We start from the raw sequence: 11,899 nt of genomic DNA on the forward strand, positions 1-11,899 counted from the left end.
TAATCTTCAGGTGGATGTTTGAACTTGAAGTTGCATGTCATACTCAAAGTTCATACAGCTTCTTGTTGTTGAAGGTTCTTCACAAGATCAGTTACTGACTTACTGAAGTCCTCCTTAATCTGCAAAATACAACGACCAAAAGAGGAACGGTGGGTTCAGATTTTGCATGGTAATTAATGGCACACAACCAGCCAAGAGAAGGATATATGATTTCAAAGTTCTGTTGAATTGTATTCAGAGAGATAAGTCATCTTTTCAGATGCATAAATTAGTATATTGTTGGAGTCCCACTATGATGGAACCCTAATATTGTTAGCATTCTGATGTCATATCATCGTCGAGAAAATTTCGAGAATACAAAAACTTCAAGAGTACGGAAAATTCTAGTAATCCAAAATTACGAGAATGTCGAAAATTAGATCGCAAGATAATCGACTCGCCATATAATTGCTTGTGTGCAACTATGCTAAACATTTTTCTCTAACTATAACTTATAAAATGAATTACATATTAATTAAGCCTTATTATTTATATGTACATAAATCTAATCAAATATGTAATACAAATTAAATAATCAATGTTGAAAAGTTAATATTCAATTTGTAACAAAATGAAATTAAAAAAAAAATTGTATATGAAAAATTTAATCCTTGAAAATTCGTCTGAGAGTCGCTCCACCGACCGAAACACTTAACGGAGCTCTCGTATCAATTACGTCCATTCCTCTAGTTAGACCGTATGTAGCGAGATCTAATTAGTATTTAAACAAACAAAAAAGGAAAAAGAAAACAATAGGATAAAATTTATTATTCAATTAGAACTCAAGGACAATATACATGAAATATTTAAAAAAGAGGAGGTAAAACTATGGTGTAATGTGTGTTATTAACCTTTATATCGTCGACGCTAGAGCAGGAGCTCATAATTTTTGTCGAGCGATTGCACTTTTAAGTTAGATTAAAGGCTCGTAAAGTCGTCTGATGTGTTTTTAAATCAACTCCACAACCGTTTTGGGGATTTTTTTTTTTAGTCTTTTTGTTGATTTTGAAAGATTTTTCTAACTTTTATGTTGATTTCTGTTGGACCGATCTAGGGAACCGCCCACGTGATATTGTCCGTTTTGGGTTTGACCAACCTCTCACGGCTTTAAAACGCGTCACTGGTAGGAGTAAGACTCCCACTTCCTTATAAGGAAGCCGAATCCCCCTAGCCTCACCGATGTGGGATGCTCCTGCATTGCTACAGGAGCGTTGGGTTTAAGAATCGCGGATTTGACCGGCTCGAGGGAACGATGAGTTTTTCGGACCCAACAATTTCGAATGATTTAATGTCCGGTAACGGCGCTAAAGTAGTGAATCTCTATCAGCACCATAGTTGTGGCATACAACTTTGGCTCAGTTTTTTGGTTGATTTCGAATGATTTTTTCAGTTTTTTATTTGATATCTCTTGTATTTTTTAATATCTTGAAGAACACTCTTCAAAGTTTAACATTTACATCTTCCATGCCTCAAATAAAATTGTACTTGCGAAATTAAATCTCTTGAGGGGGTGCACGTGACACCGCTGAGGCTTCATAAATCCGCCCTTAGTGACTCACATCAATATTCCTTGAGAAAGAACGTAATTTGTTAGATTTGAATGTCTATGAAAGTTATAAACTTATATTCATAATTTCCGTGGCTATAAAAACAATGAACTTCCATAATTATATGCAAATAGACTTTAACCAGACCGATCGGAAACAGGGAAGAAGACCATAAAGCTTCTTTGTCCGGCATGCAAATTAATCCCATTGAGCATGGAATTTAGCGGTGTAGTAGATGGAGGAGATCTAGTTTTGGAGCACAAATTGCTAGTTAGGGTTTAATTTGTTTGGCTAGTAGCCGCTAGAAAGACCGATATGTTGTCAGAGCCTTTTGCACACTACAACAAAATCGGATTTATATGACACTTCCAAATTTTAAGTGTCCTAATAGACCTTTTTATACGACATAGTTTATAGAAACAAAAAAATAAAGTGTCATATCTAAAGGTGTTGTAATAAGTTTATATGACGTTTTTTGACGTCGTAATAAGTTTTTTGACATTTTTAATATAAAACGTCCTATTATCAACTTTATAAGACATTATTTGAAAAATTGTCTTATAAAAACAAATGTCCTATAAAAAATTGAGTTTATAGGACACTTTCTCAAAAGTGTCCTATAAAGTTGCTAATGCGACACTTTGTATTAAAAATGTCCTAAAAAACTTGTTAAGACACCCAAAAGCGTCATATAAACTTATTACAACATCTTTAGATAAGACGTTTTATATTTTGGTCCTATAAATTAAATCTTATAAACGGTCTATTGGGACGTTTAGAGATTGAGGATGTCCTAAAAACCCATATATAAGTACTTTTTTAGTGTTTAACCTGTGTAATTTATATGTTCTTCAAGTTCTTATACAATTCTCCTGCCTTTAATTTCAGTTGAAAATTAATGAGCTTAATTCCACAAAGGCTTTGAATTTAATATCTTCCACTATATAATATAATATAATATAATATAATATATTTACTCATTTTTTGTGGCTAATTCTTACATTCCACATGGACTTATTATATTCCATATTCTTCTTCTTTTGGCCTCTTTAGCCCATTGCCTTTGAAGAATCAATTCCCTACAGCCTTTTCGACTTTACCAGTTGGACTACTCTACGTCGTCAAAGGTTTGGTTGAAAATCAAAACCCTAGTAATCATTCTTCTGGACAATATGCTACGTATATGTGTATACAAGTAATTGGGATTGTTTACAAGTAACTTCGTAACTGATCTCTGCTAGTTGTTTCTTCCCCCACTTAGCACCAGATGTAACCCTCACTATACCTTCATCATTATCATAAGCCTCTTCTTTAGATTGTACTTCCACCCAAGTCTATGTTTATAATTAAAGAGAAGCCACATAAGACGTATGTATGTGATATATATATATATATACACACACACATACTACATACAGGTATATTTCTTGTTTGCAGTGGGCAAGATTCAACCTGTAACACCTGTTGGATCAAAATAAGAAACAACACAGAAAAACAGGGCTGGAGATCAAAGGATATTCTTATTATTACTGCAGCAAATTTTTCTATTCAAGAAACACATATATATACACACATATGAAGCGACAGACAGTTAACCAACATATATGGTTTATGAACCAACACAACTGTTGGTAAATAACCACCAAATAAAAACTGTCGCTAATAACCTATCAACTATGATAAACAAGATAACTTATAGATAATCACATGACTTAGCTTATAATTTTAACACCACCTATCCAGGACCCCAATGAATTAAAGCAAGCCAGTTATTATCCATTTGTGGCATATGAAATATCAAGTAAAATGGTACCATTCAGATATTTACGACTCATAAGTTCATGTGAGTTTAAATCTTTCTGGACACATGCCAGTTTTTTCATGTTTCCAAATAAAGATAGGTTTAAGAAATGTATTGGAGTTAATGAGCTGTTCTTCCAACACGTGCATCTCAAGGATAGAGACTGATTACTAAATTAAGATACAAAAAACTTCCACTAGAATCAAACATTAACAAATTAATTAACAACATGATATGTTCCTTAAATCAAGTTGCTTAAACAGAATAAATAAATACAAACAAATCTCATGAAAATCTGCAATTACCCTCCACAGAAATCTCATAGAGTATCAAATAGAACTAAAAAGATGGAATTGATTTCAGAAATTGGTAGTTTCTTATACAATCATGTACAGAACTAACAAGAACCCACTGGAAAAGATTGTAGCCTTCCATCTATCACCAAACAATCAGTGAAAAGTGTCATACAGATCGACTGTTATACGGGATGCTAGCTAGTCTTCTTCAGGAGTACTTGAAAACCCCAATGATTGGGATGAGAATATAAATGTTCTCAACATTCCTCCCTACAATATGGAAAACTAAAACCAAAGGGCAATATCAAGTGGGAATCTTGAGCTTGTAATTGCATGTCATGATCAACCTAGTTTATATAACTAGTTGAAGGTTCTTCACAAGATCCGCAGCTGTCATAAAGAAGTCTCCCTCTGTCTGTACAAATAAAAAGAAAGGGTACCAGCTGACATTTAGAGATCGATTCAAATATCGTTTCACTCGATTCATAATGATTAAACGTGTGTGTTTGTGTATGTGCTCACACACAAAAACGTCACTAATTTCTTTCAAAGTTAACTTTGAAGTTTGAAGAATTTTACTATATATGGAGGAGATGACAATCTTATGGTCTTGTTTTATGTGTCAAGAAGCATAAAATACGTATCCATATGACATTCAAATTAACTGTTTTGGTGCAAACCAACATACATTTTGACCTAATAATGAGTTTCAAGACATAATAGCTACAGCTTTAATTAGCTTCAATTTCATCACATGTAAGTAAAATTTTGCCAAGATGGGATGACGGTACCATGATTAGGGTTAGAAAGCATACCTGAGCTGCAATGGTGATAAGAAGAGTAGTATCAGCAAAAGGCATGGAGTTGCTACTGATGATGGATAGCCCAAGCTTCTGCATTTTTCTGAGCACTTTCACTAGCAAAGAAGAGGTCTTCGGGGACTGGATTCTTACCAGCACACTACTTCCTGACATCCGCACTTCGATCTCAGCAGATGATTTGCAAGGGACATCTGCAGAATTTGTTTCGTTAGAAGATGAGTCGTCTTCATCGTTGCCACTAGGCCTAGATCTCTTCAAAGCAATGACAGATTCTTTAACGTCGATATCCTTCCCCTTAATGCTTGATAATCCCTCGAGTTCCTTCACGCGACCTTGAAGTTCCGTTATGTAATTACTTGCATCTTCCAACACAGATGCCTTATCCATCTAAAACAAGATATATGAGAGTCAGTTCATCTATAATATATATGAAAACGATTCTGGGTTATATAAGAAATTAGCATATATATTAGGACATATGAATAGATTGCACTAGAAAAAGATGACCCAAAACTGATTAAGAAAATTATGGTGATGATCTCATATTTGTATGTTGTTAAGTCAGATGAGTTTTAAGGCAATTACTAATCAAAAGAAGAAATAGATTAGTACCTTTTTAAGGTTAGGAAGGAGGGCAGACAAAGAAATGAAGTGTCGATTCAACTTTTCTCTTCTCTTCCTCTCTGCCAACACATGATCTTGAGCCTGAAACGTATTCCTGGCCACTGTCGGAATCTTTCCGGTACCAGCAGATTCATAACCAGCCGAATCATTAAGTGGGGTGATCTCTTCTTTTGGTTTTAGATCTCCAAAAGATATAGTGAAAGTGTTGGAGGTGGAAACAGTAGGAGCATTAAGAGGCTTTGAAGTTGGAGGCCTGTTAAAATTACTAGCCGTTTGATAACTAGGCAATTTCATTTCAGCCTGTTCGCCAAAGCTAGGCGGAGTCTGAAAAGCTCGATCAGTAAAACATGCGTTTTCTGTGTTACTTTCTGAGGAAAAGGAATCAGTACTGAAGTTATCAATGGTGTCATATAGTTTGCTGATCTGATTATATTGATTCATGAGCCCTGGATCTTCCATTTCCTACAACATATAAAACCCACTAGAATAAGTAAATAAATAGGACTAGATATATCTTTGTTTCCAATAAGCAACCTGCGTCTGTTGCTTACCAGTTCTGGTAACCACATTGACGACAAATCCATTGCCATTTGACTGCTTTATATATATGTGCAACTAGCTAGCCTGCAAGTATATCAAGACTTCGTTAGATCTAACATAAAAAAGAAACCTCCGAGTTAATTACAAAATCAAGAAAACTCGCTGATTTCTATGTGTCTTTGAAGCAATTTCAAGAAACACCTAACTGAGGTGATTCTGATGGATTGTCTTCTTGAACATATGATCTCTGATGTTTTAGTGAGACTGATGAAGTGGGAAATTAAGGGTTTACCTTTCAAAAAGGAGAAGGCTTTCTAAAGCTCTTGTGAACTGTGTTTGTTTTATTCAAATGACCTACGAGAAGATGATTTTTTGATGTTTATAGCTGCAAGTTGAAGACATTGTTAATGTTATTTATTCAAACGAGGCACACGTCTAAAAGCGAATTTCCTGCTCCTGCACACTGTTTTCCCACGTAGTTTCTTATCTCTTGCGGGTTCAAAAACGTGATAATATTCATATATTTTAATGTATTTTGATGGCAGATCATCTTCATGTATAAATAATCCAAACATGGTCAAAGTAAGCGTAAGGACCAATAACACGTTCTGGACCAGGACTTTGAGGTACGAGTTGAAGCAGCTAGCAGGGTGCCCCTATGACTCTTTTATCTCTTATGGAAAAAGGAACCCATCTCCTGCACCCAATATAATGCTACGTTGTAACAGACAGTTATATAAAAGCTAGTCAAGATCACACCACAGGTGCATGTAACCCACAAATCTCATGACAGCTTTGAGCCCTGATGCTTTTATAAGTAGATTGAGCCCTCCAATGGGGATCCCAAGCAATGACACCATTGTTGGAAAATAAGAAGCAACTTCACTGAGGATTATGATCAGACTACATGTTGAATCTGAGGATCCAAATGAAATGGGATAGATTGTGTGTTCCGAAATATAACTTTTTCGTTGTAGTTCCAAACTTGAGAGATTGAACCAAACCTGCAAATATATAGGCACTACTGTAGGATTAGAAGGAAGGGAGAAGGTTATTGTGGGAGGAGAGGAGAAAGGGAAAAAAACACTTCTCACCTTTGAAAAAAGTTTTTGCGATTACCTTTTTCTTAGAACAACCAACGGGGACGTTTTAATCTTTTTAGAGGCTCCGCTATATCCAAAACTTTTGATTGCATTGCATAAATGAGATAACAGAGAATATATGTTAAGAACAAAAATGGGTTAAAACTAAGACGATTAACAATCTAAAACTAAACTTAAACCATTAATAATTTGAACTTAAAACCAAACAATTAATGGTTTGAACCTAAATAATTTCGGCTAGAGTTTTATACAGGTCGATAAAAAGATCCTGAACACATGTAAATTTAGGCCTCAAAATTTCTGGAGCCCTATTCAAAATCACACATTTAACATGCTAAAAGACGGTAATGACAATTAATTGAATGATCATCACTTGCTTACTCTCTATACCATGTGAAGTTTTCACATACTATTTCTACATGATTCTTCAGGCTCCTGTTTATTTGGCCCATACTCCCATCAATTTGTGTCTTACACAAGACATTTTTTATTTGTATGATTATTGAATTTAATCGGATGAAATTGTTATCGAATCATAATGTTGATCTTAATTATATTCTATAATTCTTCTAAAACTAAGTATTAAAAAGTTCAAACCTTTTTAAAAGAATTAACAGCTACTATAGATTCCAATACTAATTATATCATTCCGGCCGATACATTTTGAAGTAAAACGGTTATTATCTATACTATATTATAAAGCATTTGATAAAAACTCTTAAAAACAATTTTTTATGCATAAAGTACTGTATATTGATGCATATTACTTAAAATTCAAGATTACAAGTAAATTATGCATAAGTACAACTTATTAAAACTTCATGTTTGAATTCATGTAACTAACTGCGGATAAACATAATCAAATAGAGAACAAACATCTCATTTTAAAAATAAAAAAAATCTAAAATATAATTAGGATAATTATCGAGTTCTAACAAAATAGTTAACTATTATCTTTATAAGAAAATTATATTACTAAACCAAATATAAATTACTTCGTTATTGAACTTAAATTAAATTATAATTAAAAAATTAGACAAAAATTGAGGAGTTTTAAATAGCTAATATGATACTAATATCGATATAATTTTGTCATATTTTTATGATATCTTCAAATTTGTATTTTATTCAAAAATAAAAACATAATCGCTTTTTCAAAATTACAAAAAATCATATTATAACATCGATTGAGAGAAAGAATAAAATGAAATATTAAAATCAAGATGTATCTCGCTGCATTGCGCGAGTACCCTTCTAATAAATAATAATACATTCAATTTCATTAATAAAAATAACTAGAATAATATCCAATCTCTTCTCAACATTGATTCTTAAAGATTTATTTGATCCTAAAGTAGTTACATTTTTGAATTGTTATGAAATAAATTCAATGGTTCGATATCAGCATAAGTATCCTAACTCGGCCTTCCTAACTAATCAAAAAAGCTTCAAAGTGAACCTAGAAACACACGTCATGAATCGATCAACCCAAAACTAAATCAGTTTTCCTTTGAGTCACTTGTCTTGTGATTCTTCTATGTTGTTTGTGCTTCATGACTGGGTTTTTTGGTGGTGAAATTGTGTTTTTATATGTAGTGGAGGGGTCGAGATGTGTCACTAATTTATCGTTTATATATAGGAATATTGGCCATGAAAGTAAGTGGTTCATCTTTTTGTAGGATATTTGGTGTTTGTTCAACAAGAATTAGATGTCACATGCATGACTTTATCCTTGTTCTTAATGTTCAATTCTCCATGCCTTTTTGGACCATCTAATAAAATATTACGTCTTTTCACGTATCTGATAAACGATGTAATTTAATAACAATTTTAAATAGTAATTAATTGTCATTGATAATAAATTCAATAAAGATGTTATAGATGATTTATACCACATAAAGAACCTTTGTTTCATTTCGTTTGCGTTAATTAAAAAAAAGATATTTTCATCGTCTTAAAAAAGTATAAATATTTTGATTAATGATTAAATACCTTAAAAAAACACCCCATTGAGGAAATAAAGTTGAGAAAACAACCATAGACATCAAATACCTTGTGTAGGGGTTAATAACCGACAAGAGATACATCTTCACAAAAACTCTCATAGGAAATAAAATGTTGTATTTTCTCATATATCTCAAAATTAAAAATATTTGTATTCTTTAATACCCATAACAGGTTTCACTACAACAAAATTGGGTTTATATGACACCCCTAATCTCTAAGCGTCCCAATAGACTGTTTTATAGGACTTAGTTTGTAAGACCAAAATATAAAGCGTCTGAATAGACCGTTTTATTGAATTTAGTTTATAAGACCAAAATATAAAGCGTCGTATGTAAATAGGAATGGCAACGGGCCGGGTTCGGGCCGGGTATTGGTATCCCCGTCCCCGAAACCGATAACTAAAACCGTCCCCGTAACCGTCCCGATCCCCGTCGGGGATCTTATCGGGGATCCCCATCGGGTCCCCGCGGTTTCCCCGATCCCCGTTGGGGAACCCGTTAAGGGTAAAAGTTCTCTTTTTCATCGTTGGTTATAACCGAAMCCGAACCCGAACCCGAACCCGAAACCCRAAACCGATATTGAAAAAATTACAATATGTTAATTTTCACAATTAAAAGTAAATTACAATTTTTTTAAAGATCTAAGTTTAAATGTCTCAAACATAATTGAACTATTTACAAACAATGTATTAGATTACAATATAAAACTAAACAAAAATTCGAACATCATACAACTAAAATAACGGTTTTTGACAAATAAACTAGACTTTTCGTGAGCTTTATTTGGGTTGTTGAGGTAAAGTGGATAAATTTTATTTAAATTTTAATGTTACTTTTTTTAAAGATATTATAGATATATATATATATATGTATAAATTAAAATAAATAAATAAATATATATATATATATACATATCGGGCCGGGCCGGGCCGGTGATCACCGTCCCCGCCCCCGTCCCCGTCCCCGTTAAAATCCCCGAATTTGTCCCCGATCCCCGTCCCGTCCCCGATAAAATGTCCCCGAACCCGGCCCGAAAGTTTCGGTTTTCGGTTTTCACCGTCGGTTTCGGTTTTTTTTGTCATCCCTATATGTAAAGGTGTTGTAATAAGTTTATATGACGCTTTTGTACGTCTTAATAAGTTTTTAGGACATTTTTAATACAAAGTGTCGCATTAGCAACTTTATAGGACATTTTTGAAAAAATGTCATATAAACTCAATTTTTTATAGAACATTTGTTTTTATAGAACATTTTTTCAAATAGTGACCTATAAAGTTGATAATAGGACGCTTTATATTAAAAATGTCCTAAAAAACTTATTACGACGTCAAAAACGTCATATAAACTTATTACAACACCTTTAGATATGACACTTTATTTTTTTGTCCTATAAATAGGTCTATTAGGACACTTAGAATTTGGAAGTGTCCTATAAACCCGATTTTGTTGTAGTATTTTTTTCTTTTTCTATTCGACCAGTTTTGCTGTCATGAAAATTATAATCTAACCTAAAAAAAATATGATGATATAACTGATATCACAATGTAAATGTTGAACAAACTTATTTCTAAGGTTATCAATTTACTCACAAAGAGTTCTCATGAAATATTAATAACTTTATTTTTGTGTTTCGATTCACATTTTTTTGACATTATTATAAGGTATTTTCGTTTATTTGTCACCTAAAATATTTAATAAACTATTTTGTTTAATCATATATATGTAGCATTTGTTATAAGATAGCATTAACACATCTATATTAGCTCATTAAGAACAAATATTTTTGAAATGTTAAATTATCTCGTGCAATCGATATGCAAAATCCAAAAGAGTATGAAAAAAGGTACAAATAAATATAAAATTTTAGATGTTAATAGTGAAATAAAATATAGAAAAATGATGAAATAACCGGTTATAATGTATTTTTTGAAAGTTACCCATGTTTGGTTTTGAAATACACAAAATTCAAAATTCTGGTGTATACACAAATTCAAATGTCTAGGAGCTCAAAGTTGACATCTCTAAGGCCATGTTTGGCAAAATAGCCGATAAGCTGGCTGATAATTGAAAAGTTAGTTAATTAATAAATCATGTTTGCAAAACTAGCTAATAAAAATATAAAATGATCAAAAATGACATCTTGGAAAATTAATCTATTATAATATTTTAAAATATAATTAAAACAAATCTTTAATAATATAATATATTAATTAATACAAACAAGATGGTAAAAAAAATTAAAAATATATAATTTATTGATTAAAAGAATTTCAAAGTGATTATGGAGAAAGTTTTGCATTCAAAGTGATTATAAAAGAAAATTTTGCATTTAATGTATTCAAATTGATTATGAAAGAAAATTTCTTTAATATGAGTATATAAATCTACTACCTTATCAGAAAAACAAAAAAGAAAAAAAAAAGCTCGTTGCAAACAGCACTATAATCTTTATATTTTATAACATAAAAACCATAAATAATGGATCGGTGTTTCAAGTAGAGAAAATTGTATCAAAATGGAATCAACTTTCACCTAATTTTTATTTTGTGAACCAACTTTCAAAATCGTTATTTTGGGGAATCAACTTGCACCTGATTCCTATTTTGGGAAATCAACTTTCAAAATCTTCATTCTGGGGAACTAACTTGCACCTGATTCCTATTTTGGGGAACCAACTTGCAAAATAATTATAAAAAATAACTAAAATTTGTTTTTTCCAAAAATTAATGCAATAAAATCTATTTTTCATTTCAAATCTCATTTTTTTAATTCAGATATCAAATTGAACATTTTAAAAAAAAAATCCAAATTACCACAATAAAAATTGTTTTTTACTAATGCAAAAAAAATTAATTTAATAAAAAAAATTAATTGATGCAATAAAAAATAAACGTTAAATATCACATTCAAGATTTTTATATCTAACCAATTGCATCAATTAATTTTTTTCTATTAAATTGATTTTTTTTGCATTTAGTAAAAAATAATTTTTATCGTGGTAATTTGAATTTTTTTTAAAAATGTTCAATTTGATATCTGAATTAAAAAAAACGAGATTTAAAATGAAAAATAGATTTTATTGCATTAATTTTTGGAAAAAAACGAATTTTATTTATTTTTCA

The 11,899-nt window shown here is 31.7% G+C and overlaps 1 protein-coding gene across 2 annotated transcripts; it reads right to left on the reverse strand.

Moving 5' to 3' along the window:
• Positions 1-3,721: 3,721 nt before the first annotated feature.
• On the reverse strand, positions 3,722-6,055 carry LOC112515591 (transcription factor bHLH18-like). 2 transcript variants are annotated; one of them, XM_025122487.1, is made up of 5 exons: positions 5,961-6,055; positions 5,680-5,752; positions 5,117-5,590; positions 4,499-4,891; positions 3,722-4,098 (listed from the first exon to the last, which is right to left on the reverse strand). In XM_025122487.1, the coding sequence occupies exons 2-5, from the start codon at positions 5,716-5,718 to the stop codon at positions 4,036-4,038; spliced, it is 969 nt and encodes a 322-aa protein (XP_024978255.1). In that variant the 5' UTR covers positions 5,719-5,752; positions 5,961-6,055; the 3' UTR covers positions 3,722-4,035. The 2 variants fall into 2 exon arrangements, with proteins under 2 accessions (XP_024978255.1, XP_024978256.1); XM_025122488.1 differs by lacking the exon at positions 5,961-6,055 and adding an exon at positions 5,870-5,891.
• Positions 6,056-11,899: the final 5,844 nt, after the last annotated feature.

The sequence above is a fragment of the Cynara cardunculus genome (assembly GCF_001531365.2).
Source record: "Cynara cardunculus var. scolymus isolate 2C chromosome LG 7, CcrdV1, whole genome shotgun sequence".
Taxonomy (NCBI): domain Eukaryota; kingdom Viridiplantae; phylum Streptophyta; class Magnoliopsida; order Asterales; family Asteraceae; genus Cynara; species Cynara cardunculus.